Source organism: Chiloscyllium plagiosum, chromosome 5 (genome assembly GCF_004010195.1).
Source record: "Chiloscyllium plagiosum isolate BGI_BamShark_2017 chromosome 5, ASM401019v2, whole genome shotgun sequence".
Lineage (NCBI taxonomy): Eukaryota > Metazoa > Chordata > Chondrichthyes > Orectolobiformes > Hemiscylliidae > Chiloscyllium > Chiloscyllium plagiosum.
Genome location: NC_057714.1, coordinates 75,301,408 through 75,321,955, shown reverse-complemented (window position 1 = coordinate 75,321,955; position 20,548 = coordinate 75,301,408). Strand labels below are relative to the sequence as shown.

The 20,548-nt window shown below is 40.2% G+C and overlaps 1 protein-coding gene across 1 annotated transcript in view; it reads right to left on the bottom strand.

The window, feature by feature from the left end:
* The window catches only part of mrc1a (mannose receptor, C type 1a), a 151,084-nt gene that overhangs the window by 40,733 nt on the left and 89,803 nt on the right, over positions 1–20,548 (bottom strand). The window contains exons 16-20 of the mRNA XM_043690393.1: positions 19,096–19,137; positions 16,038–16,195; positions 15,869–15,933; positions 7,336–7,436; positions 4,988–5,130 (exon numbers count right to left, since the gene is read on the bottom strand). Of these exons, the coding sequence (XP_043546328.1) occupies positions 4,988–5,130; positions 7,336–7,436; positions 15,869–15,933; positions 16,038–16,195; positions 19,096–19,137 (509 nt within the window). The remainder of the gene's footprint in view (positions 1–4,987; positions 5,131–7,335; positions 7,437–15,868; positions 15,934–16,037; positions 16,196–19,095; positions 19,138–20,548) is intronic.

Here is a 20,548-nt window from a genome sequence, read left to right as displayed (position 1 = left end):
AATATGTTCCCACCACCTTCTAGTTGAAAAACAAATCCTCACATCCTCATATCTGAAACTCCTGCTCCTTACTGTAAATCTATTCCCCCAATTCCTCCATTAGGGGCAACCATTCCTTCCTGTCTAACCTGCCTATGCAACTCATAATTTGATACAGTTCAATTGTGTTCCCTTCAATGTCACCTGCACAAAGGAATACAATCCCTGTCTATTCAATCTCTCTTCATAAGGTTGTAAAGCCCCAGAAACAGAAACTCAAGGTTCCACTTGAGTAGGCATGAATGTGTCAAATCTTGAGCATCTCAGAACCTGGTGTGTGATTAGGAAGGTTCTCATATCAGATTGGTTGTGACCATGTTGTACATATGAAATAACGTGAAATTTCAATTTATGCAAAAACAATGTTTTTTGACAAATGTTATTTAGGATTACTTGTGCATAATCCTAATTAAACTTAACATCACAGGCTGCCATTGTGTGGTCACCTTGAAGGTGACACATCTATTCTGATAATAGTTCTCTGCTGGTAGGTGTTAACCCTTTACATTCTGTTTTTTGCAGCACAAAACATAACAATTTTTTTCATAACACATTATTATGGATCAGCCTGACTGGAGAGTAATTCTGCCGTGGATGGGGAACAGCAAGTGGGAATAAGGGATCGTTTATCAGGCTGTCAAACAGTAACCAATGGGATTCCTTAGGGATCAGTGCTGGGACTGCAACTGTTTACAATATATATTAATGACTTGGAGGAAGGAAGTGAATGTACTATCATCAAATTTGCAGATAACACAAAAGTAGATAGAAAGGCAAGTTTTGAGAGGTATGTAAACAATTTACGGAGAGATGGTGATAAATTAAGTAAATGCACAAAAAGTTGGCAAATAAAGTATAATGTGAAGTTTAGGAACAAGTTAATGCAGATGCTGGAATCTATACTGAAACAACAAATGCTCCACTTCAACTCTGATAAAGCACCATCTAGACTCGAAACATTAGCTTGCTCTCCCTCTATGGATGCTGCCGGACCTGCTGTGATCTCCAGCATTTGTTGTTTTCAGTATAAAGTTGTTCATTTTGGAAGGGAAAATAAAAGAACCTAGTGTCACTTAAGTGGACAAAAACTGCAGCAAGTTGCAACACCAAGGGGCTTGGGGTTACTTGTACATTAAATGCAGAAAGCTAGCACATAGTATTCGAGTTAGGAAGTTTTACTACAACTGTACAAAGTGCTGGTGAGACCACTTCTTGAGTCCTGGGAGTAGTTTTGGTCACTTTTTATAAGGAAAGACATATTTCATTGGAGGCAGTTCAGGGAAGGTTCACTGGGATGATCTCTGATGTGATGGATTATCTTTGGAGACAAGGCTAAACAAGTTGGGACTCTACTCATAGGAGGTTAGAAGAATAAGAGGTGATCTCCTTGAAGCATGTAAAATTCTTAAATGGCTTGACAGGGTAAATGTTGAATGGATGTTTCGCCTCATGGAAGTATCTAGGACCAGATGGCATAGCCTCAGAATTGCAGGTAGTTCTTTTATAATGCAATGGCTGTGTTCTTGTGTGACCCCACACTATATAAAAATCGCACAATTAAAAAAAGCACTTTAACCATTGGCAAAGCAATCGCATTGCAGCAAACGCTCGTTTGAAAAGTTCATGCTTTAGAAATAGCGTCCCGTATTCATCAATTGCATTACAACCAATTTGCCTTGATGAAACACGTGTTATAGCAGAACAACCTGTAGTGGGTGTCATTTTAAGACTGGATGAAAAGGAACATTTCTATCAGAGGGTTGTGTGTCTTTGGAACTCCTTGCCAAAGACAGTTGTGGGGACATGTGTATATTGAAGGCTGAGGTAGATAGATTCGTGATCAGTGAGGAAATCAAGGGTTATGGGGAAAAGGCAGAAAGTGGACATGAGGAATGTCAGACCAGCAAAGATCCTACTGAATGGTGGAGCAGGACCAAGGCCTACTCCTTTACCTACTTCTTGTGATATTATGGATGTCAATACGTAGTCTGAAAAAAATATTTAGGCCATTGCAATCAGAAACTTTAAATTTATAACATGGTTACTCAATATCTTTGTGTCTTAATGCATAGATACAATTTGAAGTAGTTATTAATTCCTATGTAAACTTTATTTTAGTTTTAGAGTACTCCATCAATTCCGCAACTATTGTAGTAATTGTAGTGAACCATAATTTAGATAAATCCCAAAGCACTGAAATTTACTGCCCAAACACTTCAAGTGCAGTTAATATTTCAGCAGACAGTTAATTTACAGCTCTTAAAGACATTCTGTTGGGATGGATTTCTCCAGGGCTTCAACCCTCACTGGTGTAACTTTGGAGGAAGAGACTTGGAAATTGGTATAAATCATGATAAAATCATCCAGCAAGTGTTTTGTCTGTTATACATCTGTTGTGACATTATTGGGCATTACATGTGTATACATTGAGTCAAAGGAGAATAGTAGCATAGTTGTAATGCTACTGCATTAGTAAATTCAAAGCCCAGACTAATGGTCCAGAGCTGCGAGTTCAACATATAGCAAGGCAACTGGAAGACATTTAAATTTCATGAGATTATATATCTGGAATCATTACTAAAAATCCTGAGATTACCAGGTTGTTGATAAAAACAAAACATGTAATTCAGTAATGCCTTTTAGATGAGGAAATCTGCCACCCTTTCTAATTCAAAGCAATATATTATCACCTCAAGGAATGGCACTGTGCTTGTTAACTGACAGAGTCCTCACCCAGCATCATTTATCATATATTTTCAGCAGATATTACTGGTTTGTGGTCAAAAGCAGGATGTTTGGAAGTCAACAGTCATTCTTCAGTTCAACATATTTATGATTTCCTCAAAACGCTTAACAAGCAAGGCGAATATGATAGTTATTGGACCAGTAATCCAGAGCTTGGATTAATTCTTCAAAGACAAGTTCAAACACTGTCAGGCCAAATGGAGAAGTGAAATTCAATTCATTAAATCTGGAATGAAAGCCGATCTCAGAAATGGATACCACAAAATTACTGGATTGCAATAAAAAAGCATCTGGTTCATTAATGTCTTTTCTGAAAGGAAATTTGTTATCCTTAAAATCTAACTTACACATGATTCAGTATCCACAGAAATGTGATTGACTCCATACTGTATTCTTAACTGTCCTAACAAGCCATTGAGTTGAATTAACTGCTGCAGAATTCACACTTGGGTCATACTCACACCAGATTGGCAGCAACAGTTCAAGAGGGAAGCTCACAAACAAGGGCAGTTCATGATGGGTAATAAATGTTGCCTTGTCAGTGTTGCTCAGATCTCAAGATCAAATAATAAAAATAAAAAGCTTAATGTTACACTTGATTCTGATTGGCATAAATTTCATATTCATTATGGAATAATCTAATAGTTTTTTTAGAACAGACTCAAATTCCACATTCCTGGATTCATCCACAGTCAAACATCCATTTTGTGTGAGGCATTTTCTTGGCCCCAAGGTAGTGGACTTGGAGGCAGGGTAATTGCTGGGAAAAATGGAAAAGTCATAACAGGAAAGTACCCTAGTACATTCCCAATATCAGGGAGCTTTCTCAGCTGCAAGCCAGGAAGCAGGTCAGCTGTCCAGCCCACAGAAGTGGATAATCAATTTGCATTATTAAGCCCCAAGTATGAGCTGGTTTGTATCATCTCTTATTTCGCTATTTGCAGAGTTTACCAGCTCAATGGTAGCAGATTCTCTCCAGGCCATGGAGCTATCAGAGTCGGAGGCTGGAAGACACCAAAGTAAAGGCTACCATTGTAGGGTTTGCACATTCTCCCCAAGTCTGCGTGGATTTCCTCCGGGTGCTCTGGTTTCCTCCCACAATCTACAGATATGCAGGTTAGATGGATTGGCCATGCTAAAAATTGTCCCGTCGTGTCCAGTGATGTGCAAGCTAGGTGGATTCGCCAGAGGAAATGCAGAATTACAGGGAGAGGGAGGGGAGTCTGCATCGGAGGGGCAGTGTGGACTCGATGGGCTCAGTGGCTTGCTTCCACACTGTAGGGATTCTATAATTCTATGATTATCAAGGAATGATTGTAGTATTGGCTGGTATCTATTGACTGGAGGGGTTTTCCTTCCAAACGATTTGCTCACTATTCTATATCCCAGCATCCTCCCCATGATGTTTAGGCTAACCACGGTACCTTCACATTGAAACAACTTCAAGATTTACGACCTGTTTGAGCAGTGACCCCTCACCTGGTAAGACTACTGAGAATCTTAGATCTGCTGGTACTCTGGATCTCAGCCAGCAGCATTGAGCCTGCCTCTCCTCTGGTCATCTCCCCTATCCTTAATTGGACAGCAAGCCCAGAGAAGAACAAGTAGGAATTCCCCAATATGAATATTCTTCCACCGGTCTGGGTCCGAGTAAATCGGGACTTGGGAGCACCAATTCGATCCCAGAATCAGGGTCCTGCGGTCCATAGAAAATCCAGCCTTGTATGTTTGATGAATAACTGAGGTTAGAGCTTACCCATGGCACATGTGGGTTCTGAATACAGCTTGTACATATTAAAATGCCAGCAGCACAAACTGGTTTACCCTCTAATTTATCTTCAAACAAAGTGACATCATGATGCACTCTGGTTACATTGACTTATACATTCAATCTCACAATCCCCATGTTCTCTCAGTGATTAACAAATGGATCATCAGTAAATCAGAGGGCCACAGAACAGCAGCAAAGACTTAGCAGGTGTTCATTCCTCTTACCCCTCACCTACTGTCTTTCTGCAGTTTTCTGACTTATACCTTTCACTGATTCTTGAGATATGGGTGGACCTAGCAAGGGGAGGATTTATTGTCCATCTCTACTTTCCTCCCTGAGGTGATGGAGAGGAGAAGAAAGTTCAGCTTATTCTATTTCATCAGCGGCCCACTGAATGGCTTCTTAAATCTTCACAGTTTTGTAAATAAATACCTTCCTTCCAAATGGAATCCAGTCTTGAGGGCATCCTCCTGGGCCAGGAGCTTCCGTGGGAGCAATTGTTGTGTTGATTGAACTGTTACTTCTTTCACATATGAAAGGGAATGGATGCCCACAGTTCATGTCATTCCAGAATCCTTGAAAACCAAAAAAAAGAGCACTTTCATGCTTAGCAGAAAATGTACTTTCACCATCAGGTGTGTCATTCTTGAACTGGAATTTAAAGTGATGTATGATAAAATTTAATTTTGCTCCCACTCACGGTCATGAAAATCACTTATAAACTGTTTTGTGTTCAAAGATTCAATGAGTCACAAGGATATGTTCGTGCTTTCATTTATGTACTTACTTTCACAGAGTCATAAAGTCAATATGCCACAAGAGAAGATCAATGCCTCCTCCAAGACCATCTGAACTCTCTGTACAGCAAACCAGTCATTTGTATTCTTCCATTCCATCATGTTATTCTTCAAGGTTAATTTCCCTCAAGAACCTATTCAATTTTCTTTTCAAGTTATTAATCATCTCTGCTTGTATGGAGTGAGTTCCATGTTTTTAACACTTGCTGCATTTAAAAAAAAGTTCTTCCACCATCATCCCTTCATCTTTTGCGTAAAATCTTAAAATTGTGTCCTTTCGTCCTTGTCCTATCAGCTAATGGAACCAGATTATCTTTGTCTACGTCTACTTTGTACACCCGGATCAATCTCCCATCAAAACACTTTACTCCTAGAATAGAGCATTCCTTAACCTATCCTTATAACTAAGGCCCTTCATGTTCTTCCTCATACATAAGGCTGAGATAGATCTTTAGCTTCTCACCAAATTAAGGGCTATTGGGATTTGGCAGGCAAGTAGAATTAAGTCAGATGGTCAGCCATGATTGCATTAATAACAGAGAAGGCACACAGCCAAACTGTCATAGAGTCATAAAGTCATACTATGCAGAAAGACACTTTAACCCATCAAGTCTGCACCAACATAGTTACCACTAAAGGCACACTAATCCAATTTCCCATATCCATGGTCTTCTAGTTCTTATACCTTGTATATTTGTAAAGAGTGGCAACTAGAACTGAACACAATATTCAAATTATGACCAAGCAAAAGGTTTATAACAATTGAGCATAACTTTCCTGCTTTTATATTAAATACCCGTATTCATAAAGCTCATAGTTGCCTTCAGATAACTTTCAACCCATTTTCTTTTCCCTGTTGATAATCATTTAGCCCTCTTTGAATCATAGAAATTTACTGCAAGTAAGTCAGCCATTTTGCCCATCAAGTTTGCACTGGTCATCAGGTAACCTTACAGCCTAATTCCAGTTTCTAGTTATTAGTCTATAGTCATGTAGGCTATGTCCCTTATAGTGAAAATTCAAGTTCTTCTCAAAAATGTCATGAGGATGTTAACCCTTACCAGCCTTTTTTACAGAGAATTCCAGATCTCCCACCATAAAATCCCCTTAAATCCTCAAATCCCCTCTAATTTCTCAATCTAAATTTATACCTCCTGGTATGAGGCCCTCAACAAGGAGAATGGAGCCTTCTTATATATATCTATACTTACTTAATTTGATTAAAATCCCCAGTCAGGTGGCACAACAGGTAATTAGACTCCCCCTTCACAAAATCCTTCACAATCTCTCACTATAACCAAAGTGGATGATGACCTCCTTATATGTACTTTGCCAGATCTTCTTTTGTCAGCCCACATTCTTTTCCCGTCCAATAGTGTACATCCAAGCACCAAAGTACATGTCCTGTCTCTCTCAGCCACCTTTCTGTCATGATGCTAGTCAGTATCTTTGACCAGACCCATGTAGCACATTACCATTTTATACACTTTAGTTATATCCCCCCTCAATCTCCTCTGTTGCAAAAGAAAATTCTAGACTATCCATACTGTCATTATTATTAATATTCTCCAGCCCTGGCAACATCTTCATAAATCATTTTAATATCTTAATAGAATAGTGTCTAGGCTGAACACTGTACATTCGGCATAACCTCCCAGCTCTTATGCTCTATGGCATGGCTAATAAAGATAAATATCCCACAGGCCTTCTTTGATAACCGTCAACCCCTTTACTACATCTTTCTTAAACACCTAGTCCCACCAACACAGCTTAATTAGTCTAGCCCTCCCGTTTAATATAATGCTACTGGTTCATGCCCTCCAGGTCCTGTTCCAGCTCCCAAGATGGCAAAACTTTATTATATCATGAAACACACATGCACTTCAGCAAAGGAATTTGGCTTGACTCTCTCATTAACAACTATTTCATCCACACCTGGTAAATACATGCTGAAGTCTGCAATCAAGCACAGTATTTTCTTACCCAAGTGACTGTACATGGTAACACAGTTCTCGTCATTATTTGCAAAATTCGGTTCATGATTTTCCCAGGCGAGATAATCCACTGGAGTATTGTCTATCCATCTGGAAAAACATTTCAAAAACAAGTGTCAATATCTGAGAAAATATCAGTCATTTTACTTCATTCTACCTTACAATATTTGAAGTGTTTGCAATCTTCTAAATGAGACTCCAATTGCTTTCATTCTGCTATGACAATACCTTGTAGGGTCAAATTGAAGCCCCTGTATTCTATCCCTTTGCTGAAAAAGTTAGTCCCAATGATATTTGCAATTATAGTATTGGCCTAAAATCCAATAATCCAATGGTGATTTCCTGTGATTGATGGTACAAACAACAGTTTTTCCTGCTAAACTTCTGTGCTGCCTTTATGAGGTGCACGGTGTCAACTTTGACCTGCATTTGATTTTCAAAAATCAATAACAAAATCTGCTTGAGCGTTATCACAAAAACACAACTCAAAACTGCAGGTGCGCTGTAATTCAGTGCTGGTAATGCAATGAGCAGGTTAGAAGCAAGGGATCAGGTCCCAGTTTATTTTAACTTCCTCGTTTAGCAACAGTAAAAAATATTTTAAACATTCTACTAAGCATGTAGCTATATCCCATTTTAAATAAATGTATAGAACTAGTTCAAAATTAAGGAGCCAACTACATGGTGTTCTTGAAAGAAAATAAATTTATACTATACTATCAAACACATACAAATATGGGTATGACTTTTGAAAGGGAGGAGTGTAGAGTAAACGAGGAAACAATAAGAATGCCCAGTTTAAAGTTCAGAGAGTCACAGAGTCTTAGAGATGTACAGTGCAGAAACAGACCCTTCACTCCAACTCATCCATGCTGACCAGATATCCTATACTAATCCAGTCCCATTTGCCAGCATTTAGCCCATATCCTTATAAACCCTTCCTATTGATATACCCATCCAGATGCCTTTTAAATGCTATAATTTACCAGCCTCCACCACTTCCTCTGACAACTCATTTCATGCATGCACCACCCTCTGTGTGAAAAAGTTGTCCCTTAGGTCCCTTTTAAATCTTTCTCCTCTCACTTTAAAATTATGCCCTCTAGTTTTGGACACCCTCACTCAGGGGAAAAGGCCTTGGCTATTTACCCTATCCATGCCCCTCAGCTGCTAATGGTCCAGGGAAAATTGCCCCAGCCTATTCAGCCTACTCTTGTAGCTCAAACACTCCAACGCTGGCAATATCCTTGTAAATAGTTTCTGAACCCTTTCAAGTTTCACAGCATCCTTCCAAAAGCGGGGAGACCAGAATTGCGCACAGCATTCCAAAAGTGGCTTAACCAATGCCCTGTGCACACAATAGTCCAAAAATGGCCGCAGCATGACCCTGCAATTCCTTTACTCAATGCACTGACTCATAAAAGCAAGCATACTATTCTTGCTTATTCTTGCTTCTTCACTATCCTATTGAACTGTGACTCCAATTTCAAGCAACTATGGTCCTGCACTCCAAGATCTCTTTGTTCAGCCACAGTCCCCAGGACCTTATCAATGAGGCTATTAGTCCTGCCCTGATTTGCCTTTCCAAAATACAGCACCTCACATTTATCTAAGTTAAGTTCTATCTGCCACTCCTCGGCCCATTGGCCCACCTGATCAAGATCCCATTATACTCTGAAATAACCTTCTTTGCTGACCACTACAGCTCCAATTTTGGTGTCAGCTGAAAACCTATTAACCAGACCTCCTATATTCACATACAAATCATTTACATAAATAATGAAAAACAGTGAACCCAGCACCAATTCTTGTGGCATACCATTGGTCACAGGCCTCCAGTCTGAAAAACAACCCTCCACCACCGCCACCTTCTGCCTTCTACTTCGAGCTAGTTCTGTATCCAAATAGTTAGTACTCCCTGTATTCCATGAGATATAACCTTGCTAACCAGTCTATCATAATGATTCGTGTTGAACACCTTACAGAAGTCCATATAGATCATGTACACTGCTCTGCCCTCATCAACCTTTGTTACTTTTTGTTAGATTTCAACCTGAGACCGTAGCTGGTAAATTGATGAGTTGTTTGGTTGGCATTTGCAAAACTCTTAGATATTCTGGCGTTCTTGGAGAATTTGGTTCATCACATGATTTTGGAGAGGCTGAGAGAGATAGACCATAAGATCATAAGACATGGAGTCATAGAGTCACAAAGGTATACAGCACAGAAACAGACCCTTTGGTACAACTCCTCCATGCCAATCAGATATCCTAAAATCATCCTAGCCCTATTTCCCTGCACTTGGCCCATATCCCTCTAAACCCTTCATATTCATATACCCATCCAGATGCCTTTTAAATGTTGTAATTGTGTACCTGTTTCCACCACTTCCTCTGGTAGCACATTCCATATGCATAGCTCCATCTACGTGAAAATGTTGCCCCATAGGTCCCTTTTAAATCTTTCTCCTCTGACCTTAAACTTAAGCCCTCTAGTTCTGGACTCCCCCATCCCATGGAGAAGACTTTGCCTCTTCACCCTATCCATGCTCCTCATGATTTTATAAACCTCTGTAAAGTCACCCCTCAGCCTCTGATGCTCCAGTGAAAACAGCCCTAGCCTATTCAGCCTCTCCCTATAGCTCAAACCCTCCAACCCTCGCAACATGCTTGTAAATGTTTTCTGAACCCTTTAAAGTTTCACAACATCCTTCGAGTAGGAAGGAGACGAAAATTGCATGCGATATTCCAAAAATGGCTGAACCAATGTCCTGTACAGCTGCAACATGACCTCCCAACTCCTGTACTCAATGCTCTGGCCAATAAAGGAAAGCATACCAAACACTTTCTTCACTATCCTATCTACCTGCACTCCAAGGTCTCTTTGTTTAGCAACACTCCCTAGGACCTTACCATTAGGTGTATTAGTTCTGCCCTGACTTGGGGCAGAAATCAGACCATTCGGCCTCTCGAGTCTGCTCCACCATTTCATAATGGCTGATACGTTTCTCAACACCATTCTCCTGCCTTCTCCCCATAACCTTTAATCCCCTTAACAATCAAGAACCTCTCTATCTCTGTCTTAAATATACTCAATGACCTATCCTTCACAGCCTTCTGCGGCAATGAATTCCATAAGATTCACCACTCTCTGGCTGAAGAAGTTTCTTCTCATCTCTGTTCTAAAGGGTCTATCCTTTACTCCAAGGGACTGGAAATGAGAGAAAGTGAGAGAGAGAAGGCAAGCTTTCCAGTTCTCCTATTATGAAGCCATCATTTTTCTGTCTGTTCTGCACAAAAGCAGCTGCTTGAAATGCAGTATTCCCGTATTCACTTTCTTGACCTGGACAAGCCCAGCAAAGGTGGAAACACAGTGGTATACAATCCCAGAACCCCTAAACTCTCATGGCACCAGGTTTAACATGTGTAAGGAAACGTCCTGCCAATTACCATGTGACTATCACATATTTAAAATGCACTATTATCATGCTAAATGGGATAGACTTCCAACAGATCTCGCAATTCAAGACTGGGCGCCAATGAGGTACCACGGACCATCAGCAGCAGAATCTATTTCAACATCATATGTTATGGCCTGGCATATATTGCACTCTACCATTCCCATCAAGCCAGGGGAACAAACCTGGTTCAATGAAGAGAGCAGTAGGGCACGAGCAGCATAAACCATATAGAGTCATAGAATCTTAGAGATGTACAGCACAGAAACAGACCCTTTGGTCCAACCCGTCCATGCCGACCAGATATCCCAACCCAATCTAGTCCTACTTGTCAGCACCTGGTACATATCCCTCCAAACACTTCCTATTCATATGCCCATCGAAATGCCTTTTAAATGTTGCAATTGTACCAGCCTCCACCACTTCCTCTGGCAGCTCATTCCATTCACGTTCCCCCCTCCGCATGAAAATGTTGCCCCTCAGGTCCACTCTCACCCTAAACCTATGCCCTCTAGTTCTGGACTCCCCCACCCCAGGGAAAAGTCTTTTGTGCCTCTCATGATTTTATAAACCTCTATAAGGTACCCCTCAGCCTCTGACACTCCAGGGAAAACAGCCCCAACCTGTTCAGCCTCTCCCTATAGCTCAAATCCTCCAACACTGGCAACATCCTTGTAAATCTTTTCTGAACCCTTTCAAGTTTCACAACATCTTTCCGATAGGAAGGAGATCAGAGTTGCATACAATGTTCCAACAGTGGCCTAACCAATGTCCTGTACAGCTGCAATATGACCTCCCAATGCCTGTACTCAATACTCTGACTAATAAAGGAAAGCATACCAAACACCTTCTTCACTATCCTACCTACCTGCGACTCCATTTTCAAGGAGTATGAACCTGCATTCCAAGGTCTTTGTTCAGCAACACTCCCTAGGACCTTACCATGAAGTGTATAAGTCCTGCTAAGATTTGATTTCCCAAAATGCAGCACCTCGCATTTATCTGAATTAAACTCCATCTGACACTTCTCAGCCCATTGGCCCATCTGGTTAAGATCCCGTTGTAATCTGAGGTAACCCTCTTCGCTGTCGCTATACCTCTACTTTTGGTGTCATCTGTAAACTTATTAACTGTACCTCTTATGCTCGCATCCAAATCATTTATATAAATGATGGCAAGTAGAGGACCCAGCACTGATCCTTGTGGCACTCCACTGGTCACTGGCCTCCAGTCTGAAAAACAACCCTCCACCACCACCCTCTGTCTTCTACCTTTGAGCCAGTTCTGTATCCAGTTGGCTATTTCTCCCTGTATTCCATGAGATTACTGAAGTCCATATAGGCCACATCTACCGCTCTGCCCTCATCAATCCTCTTTGTCATCTCTTCAAAAAACTGAATCACGTTTGTGAGACACAATTTCCCATGCACAACGCCATGTTGACTATCCCTAATCAGTCCTCGCCTTTCCAAATACATGTACATCCTGTCCCTCAGGATTCCCTCCAAAAACATGTCCACCACCGATGTCAGGCTCACTGGTCTATAGTTCCCTGGCTAGCCCTTATCACCTTTTTTAAACAGGGGCACCACGTTAGCCAACCTCCAATCTTCCGGCATCTCATCTGTGATTTTCGATGATACAAATACCTGAGCAAGAGGTCTAGCAATCACTTCCTTACCTTCCCGCAGAGTTCAAGGGTGCACTTGATCAGGTCCTGGGGATTTATCCACTTTTATGCGTTTCAAGACCTCTAGCATTTCCTCTGCTGTAATATGGATATTTTTCCAAGATTTCACCATCTATTTTCCTACATTCTATATATTCCATGTCCTTTTCCACAGTAAATGCTGATGCGAAATATTAGTTTAGTATCTCTCCCATCTCCTGTGGCTCCACACAAAGGCTGCCTTTCTCATCTTTGAGGGGCCCTATTCTCTCCCTAGTTATCCTTTTGTCCTTAATGTATTTGTAAAAGCCCATTGGATTCTCCTTAATTCTATTTGCCAAAGTTATTTCATGTCCCTTTTTTGCTCTCCTGATTTCTCAAGTATACTCCTACTGCCTTTATACTCTTCTAAGGATTCACTCGATCTATCCTGTCTATACCTGACATATGCTTACTTCTTTTTCTTAACCAAACCCTCAATTTCTCTCGACATGCAGCCTTTTCTTTCACCTTAACAGGAATATACTGTCTCTGGACTCTCATCTCATTTCTGAAGGCTTCCCATTTTCCAGCCGTCCCTTTACCTGTGAACATCTGCACCCCATCAGCTTTTCAAAGTTCTTGCCTAATACCTTCAAAATTGGCCTTTCTCCAATTTAAAACTTCAACTTTTAGATCTGATCTGTCCTTTTCCATCACTGTTTAAAACTAATAGAATTATGGTCACTGGCCCCAAAGTGCTCCCCCACTGACAACTCAGTCACCTGTCCTGCCTTACTTCCCAACAGTAGGTCACACTTTGCACCTTCACTGGTAGGTACGTCCACATACTGAATTGGAAAATTTTCTTGTTCACACTTAACAAACCCTTCTTCATCTAAGGTGCCACAGTGGCTCAGTGGTTAGCACTGCTGCCTCATAGCACCAGGGTCTCAGGTTCGATTCTATCCTCGGGTGACTGCCTGTATGGAGTTTGCACATTCTCCCCGTGTCCGCTTGGGTTTCCTCCCACAGTCCAAAGATGTGCAGGTTAGTTGAATTGACCATGCTAAATTGCCAATATTGCTAGGTGCATTAGTCAGAGGGAAATGGGTCTGGGTGGGTTACTCTTCGGGGGGTTGGTGTAGACTGGTTGGGCTGAATGGCCTGTTTCCATACTGTATGTAATCTAAATCTTAACACTATGGCAATCACAGTCTATGATTCTACCATAACCACCCTATTATCTTTACAGATAACTCAGATCTCCTTACAAATTTGTTTCTCAATTTCCCTCTGACTATTAGGGGGTCTATAAAACACTCCCAATAAGGTCATCATCCCTTTCTTATTTCTCAGTTCCACCCAAATAACTTCCCTGGATGTATTTCTGGGAATATCCTCCCTCAGCACAGCTGTAATGCTATCCCTTATCAAAAACACCACTCTCTTGCCTCCCTTTCCGTCCTTACTGTAGCATTTGTATCCTAGCACATTAAGCAGCCAGTCCTGTCCATCCCGGAGCTATAACTTCTCTGATATCCCAGTTCCAATGTTCCTAACCATGCCCTAAGTTCATCTGCCTTCCCTGTTGGCCTCTTGCGTTGAAATAAATGCAGTTTAATTTATCGGTCCTCCCTTGTTTTCTGCTTTGTCCCAGCCTGCCCTGACTATTTGACTTGCCTTTGTTCTCAACTATACCAATCTCAGATTGATCTCTTTCCTCATTATCTCCCTGGAACCCTCCCCCCAACCCTTACTAGTTTAAATTCTCCTGAGCAGCTCTCGCAAATCTGCCTGCCAGTGTATTAGTCCCCTTCCAATTTAGGTACAATCCATCATTCTTGTACAGGTCACTTCTACGTCAAAAGAGCTTCCAATGATCCAAAAATGTGAACCCTTCTCCCATACACCAGCTCCTCAGCCATGCATTCATCTGCTGTATCCTCCTATTCCTGCCCTCACTAGACCGTAGCACCAGGTGTAATCCCGATATTACTACTCTTGAGGACCTCCTTTTTAAATTCCTGCCTAACTGTCTGTAATCTCCTTCAGAATCTCAACCTTTTCCTTTCCTGTATCATTGGTTCCAATGTGGACAATGACCTCCTGCTGGTCCCTCTCCCCCTTGAGAACATTCTGCACCCTCTCGGAGACATCCTTGACCCTGGCACCAGGGAAGCAACACACTATTCTGATTTTTCACTGCTGGCCACAGAAACATCTGTCTGTACCTCGGACTAGAGAGTCCCCTGACAACATTGATCTCTTGGAACCCGACATACCCTTCATTGCATTAGATCCAGTGTCAATATCAGAAACTTGGTTATTCATGCTGCGTTCCCCTGGGAATCTATCACCCCCTACACTTTCCAAAACAGCATACTTGTTTGAAATGGAGATAGCCACAGAAGACTCCTGCACTAACTGCCTACCTCTCTTACCTTTCCTGGAGTTAACTCATCTATGTGACTGTATCTGAGACTTCCCCCCCTTCCTATAACAGCCATCCATCACATCCCCTTGCTTGTGTAAATTCCTCATTGCCTCTAACTGTCTCTCCAACTGATCCATTCGATCTGATAGGATTCACAACCAATGGCATTTATCTCAGATATAATCCTCAGTAATTCGTAAACTCTCCCTAAACTCCCATATTCGACAAGAAGAGCATATCACTCTACTAAAGGCCATTTTTGCTTCTTTAAATGTACAGGTCCAGAAAATAGCACTGTCTTATTCCTCTACAAATCACTACTCCAGGTTAAATTAATACTTATGGCTTATATTTTAAGTTTAATCAAGAGACATCTAAAAAGTAACTTCCTGGTCTATGTGGTTTACAACACAGCAGGAAGTGCATTTATGCAGTGACAATGCTGTTTAGCCACTACATAAAAGAGAGTAAGATTTGACTAATTTCAAATCACTTCACAGGCCCAGGAGCACTGAGGCTAACTACCTATACAGCATCTTATTTTAACTTCTAATTTTCAAGACTCTATTGGGATCAGGTATGATGGTTGAGGGTCTTCTTTAAGGAAGAAAATCTGCTTTTCTTAACTGGGGTCTGGCTTGTATGTGCCTCTAGACAATTGCAATTTGATTAACGCTAAGTTGCCCTTTGAAATACCCTAGCATGTCTCTCAGTTCCAAGGCAATTAGGAATGGGGAACAAGTGCTTGTCTCATCAGTAATGCACATATCTCGAAAATGAATGAGCAAACTGATTGATTTTGAAGGTCAGTTTAGATGGTTTTATTTCCCCTATTTTCTTGGTGACATGGATAAAGTTCTTTATATTTATTGCAACAGAGAGAGTTCTATTCCAATACCAACAAAAAGCTAATATATCACAGACCAGGGAACTGAGATGTCAGGGTAAAGACAGAAAATATTGTATGACTTTTCACTTACTTAATGCTTTTGTCAAGACCCACAAGCAAACCAATGAAAAATTGAGTGTTTTGGACTTTCGAAATCTGCAATGATATTTTAGATTAATATTGAGGTAATATAATTCAAGAAATTATAAAAATAACCAACAAATAAATATAAGCATTTTCAAAAAAGAAAACTCAATTACCCTTTTCCATAAAAACAATCTTTCAGAAGCACTGTTAATTACAGCAAGATCACCAAATCCCTTCCTGCAGAACTCCCTTGCATCATCCCAAGACATTGCCTCTTGGTTAATGTAGTACTGTGAATCACCATATACAATCCATCCATCTTCAGTGCTGCCTGTTAAACATGCAGATCAATATGCAAATTTACGTAACTCTTGGATGACATACATTATTGACATCGCATATTAATCAGACTGCAGATGATCAAGTATTCTGAATATATTTAACTGTTTGTTGTTATACGATCACAATCTAAATAAACTAATTAAAATAATTTCACATAGCCTTCAAATGCTTCATGATAAGTACCATTCCTTTGAATCCAAAACAATGGCCAAATTTTGCTTTTGGAAAGCAATATAACTTTTGGTGTTCATCCTGCGTGCAGTTGCTGAGAGAACCTTTGCAGCTTTGTCTCCAGAGGTTTTTACTGATTTTATTTTATTTTACTGAGTCTGATTCAATTTTGAGCAGGAAAAGCAACAAGGAGGCTATTACATCAATTGAATCATTGAAATACACAACACTGCAAACCAAGAAGCAAAAGCAGGAACCACAAATTGTATGTTTGTACAAGAAACAAAATAATAGGCTAACAGAAAAGAAATAAACAAGAAAAGCAGATAGGAGAAAATGAGGTCTGCAGATGCTGGAGATCAGAGCTGAAAATGTGTTGCTGAAAAGCGCAGCAGGTCAGGCAGCATCCATGGAACAGGAGAATCGACGTTTCGGGCATAAGCCCTTCTTCAGTGAGTGGAAGAAAAGCAGATAAACTAGTTTTTAAAAACGTATGTGCTCAGTGATTTTCTTTTATGACGATGAAACTACGCACCCGTAAAATTAATTTTTCAGATTCAGCATTGTTACCCAACAACCCAGGGAGGCAGTAGTGTCGTGTTAAAGTCACTGGAATAGTAATCCAGAATCCCAGGGACAGGAACATCACTTTGAATCTCACTGTGGTAGATGGTGAAATTTGAATTCGATAAAAACCTAGGATTAAAGCTAGCCTAATAGCAAGTGTGGAATGATTGTCGTAAAAACCCATCTGGTTCACTAACATCCTTTTGTGAAGAAAATCTGTCATCCTTGCCTGGGTCTGGTTTTAATGTGACTCTGGACTCACAGCTATGTGATTGGGTCTTAACTGTCATAGAGTCATAGTATGGTACTGCGTGAAAACAGACCATTTGGTCCAACCAGTACATACTGAACATAATCCCAAACTAAACTAGTTCCACTTCCTGCTCCCAGCACATATCCCTCCAAATCTTTCCTATTCATGTACTTATCCAAATGTCTTTTAAACATTGTAATTGTACCCACATCCATCACTTCCTCCAGAATTCCAGAATGTGAAACACTCTGTATGTGAAAACTTTGCCCCTCATGTCTCACTTAAATCTCTCTCCTGTCACCTTAAAAATGTGCTCCTTAGTCTTGAAATCCCCCATCCTAGAGAAAAGACAACTACCCCATTAACTCTACCTATACCCCTCATTATTTTATAAACTTCTATTAGGTAACCTCGCAACCTCTTACGTTCCAGTTAAAAACAGGCCCAGCCTTTCTTTATCACTCAAACCTTACATACCTGGAAACGCCCTCGCAAATCTCTTCTGAACCCTCTCCAGCTTAATAACATCCTTCCCATAACTGGGTGACCTCTGACATAGATTGAGCAAACATTGCAAGGCAAGGAGCAATTGGGACTGGGCAATAAATGCTGCACCAGCCAGCAAAACCTATATCCCACAACGAAAATAATCATATATTGTGCCGTTAAAGACTCACTTACTTCTGAATGCACTAGCCCAAAAGTTTCAAGTTGCTTCTCATGTGCCACTATAAGATTCATGCATGACTGTGGGACTGTTGTGGCACAGTGGTAGTATCTGTACCTCTAAACCAGGAGGCTAGGGTTCAAGTCTCACCTACTCTAGAGGCGTATAGGACCATGAACAGCTTGAGTAGAAAATATCTTCATGCTATTTCAGTGATTAATGCAGTTTTTCATGGAAGGCTGTCACAGTGCACTCTGAGAATGATACACAGAATCTACAAAAGAATACAGATCTGCTCAGTGAGTGGGTAAAATCTTGACAGACGAAGTACGATGTGGGGAAATGTAAGGTAATGCATTTCAGCATGAAGAACAGAAGAGCTCAATAATACTTAAGTGGAAAAAAGGTTGTGGAAAGCTACAGAACAGATGGATTTGAAAGTCCTAACCTATGAGTCACAAAAAAATCTAGCATCTAGGTTCAGCGGATAATAGGAAAGGCATTCAGAATGTTGGCCTTCATTTCAAAGGGAATGGAGTGATTTTTATTCATTCACAGGACAAGGATGTCACCAGCTAGTCCAGCATTTCTTGTCCATCCCTAATTGTTAAGAGTCAATTACATTGCTGAGAGTCTGGAGTCACATTAAGGTCAGATCAAGTAAGGATGACAGTTTCCTTCCCTAAATAACATTGATGAGCCAAAAGGTTTTTTTTCAGCAATCAGCAATGGGTTTGTGGTCTCTTAATTTCATATTTGAATTGAATTCAAATTTCACGATTTGCCATGGCAGTATTCAAACCCAGGTCTCCAGAACGGGTTATCTGAGTCTTTGGATTAACAGTCCAATGATAATACCACTAGGCCATCAACTGGATAAAAGTAGGGAAACTTTGCTAAAACTATACAAGGCAGTCATCAGATAACAGTGGGAATACTGTGAACAGTTTTGGTGCCCTTATCTAAGAAAAGATATATTGGCATTAGAGGCAACCTGGAGAAGGACTGCCATGTTGATAAATTAATGAGCAATTTTGATAATGGAAAGATTGTAGGCACAAACTTGAAAATGGATCATAACAGAGGTTTCATATGAGAATTCTGTTTGTTGTGTTCTGGAAGAATCACCGTGCTATTCTGTTCAGTTCTGACTATTTGATTTAATAACTAATAAGCAGTTTAATTATCAATTGTAGTTAAAACAATAAATTTTAATGAAATGTTGACTCACCCTGTGTATCTGGATTGAAGGGTTCGGGCTTTACAGGTTGTCCTATGGAAACAACGATGATTTATTATTGGATATTAATTGAAGGTATTAGTTAATAAGATTGCTAATTCTTTAAGAAATAATTTTATTTTCTGGGATAATAACAATAAATATTTTCATTTTAACTGCACTTATAATATTTATATGATTTACTTTTTAATTAAAAAAGATTATAGAACTAATAGATTACAGATGTGTGAGCACTCAAACTTTCAATCTCAAATTACACCTCTCTCTCTCTCTTTTCATTGTCATACATTTGTCCTTAATTTTCCTCTTCGTGACTATTTTTCCTTTCACACTCCTCACTTCACAGTCATGCATTTTCTTCTTCAATTCTTCTCTCATTGCCCTACCACACAAAGACTACTCTTACATAAAATTATTTTGCCTGTTGTACGCAAGAAACTAGAATTCTTGTTTCAACAAAGAATCCCTCAGCTATGTATTCGCCAGGTTCACTTTAAACAGTAAGTCTTGATTTGGAGTGGCATTGAAAGACCTACTGAATGTTGAGTTTCATCAGCAAAACTGTCTGCCTGTGTGAATACATAATCATTAGAATGTATAATTAGCTGGAAATACTCCTCAAATGGCAGAAAGCAGTTGATGTAATCATAGTAAATATCAATACTTAGTTGTCCTCAGCTTTCCTGACTTCACTACGAGAGGCTGCGACATTTAAAAAGCTAATACTGCATAAAATATAAATACCATCACTATATCAGTCACTATGGCAATACAAGTGCTATTTCAAGTGACCTTAGGAAAGAAACAGCCCCTAACAAAACTCCACTGCTGAAAATGGTTAAACACTTCAGTTCTTTCACTCACGAGCAACACCAGTGTAAATGCCATTCATTTAGTTAATACCTAGAAGAATGAGCCAAATGGAAAACTATTATCTCTGAATTCTTTCTTTTGTCATCTTTTTCACAAGTAGAATTAACATTTAAGCTATTGAGAGTGATTTTATTGAAAGAAAATTTAAAGAGTGTGCACTACATTTTTCACTTTGATATTTTAATTCTGTTATTAACCAAAATATAAACTATATTCCTCCCTCATCTATGTAGGAGAGGATTACCAATCACAGCGATCTCAAATTGTTTTACAATCAATGAAATGTTTTTAGGTGTATAGTACTCATCATTATAATGTAGGAAAAAGTGAGGACTGCACATGCTGGAGATCAGAGCCGAAAAATGTGTTGCTGGAAAAGCGCAGCAGGTCAGGCAGCATCCAAGGAGCAGGAGAATCGATGTTTCGGGCATAAGCCCTTCTTCAGGAAGGAGGAGAGTGTGCCAAGCAGGCTAAGATAAAAGGTAGGGAGGAGGGACTTGGGGGAGGGGCGTTGGAAATGCGATAGGTGGAAGGAGGTTAAGGTGAGGGTGATAGGCCGGAGTGGGGGTGA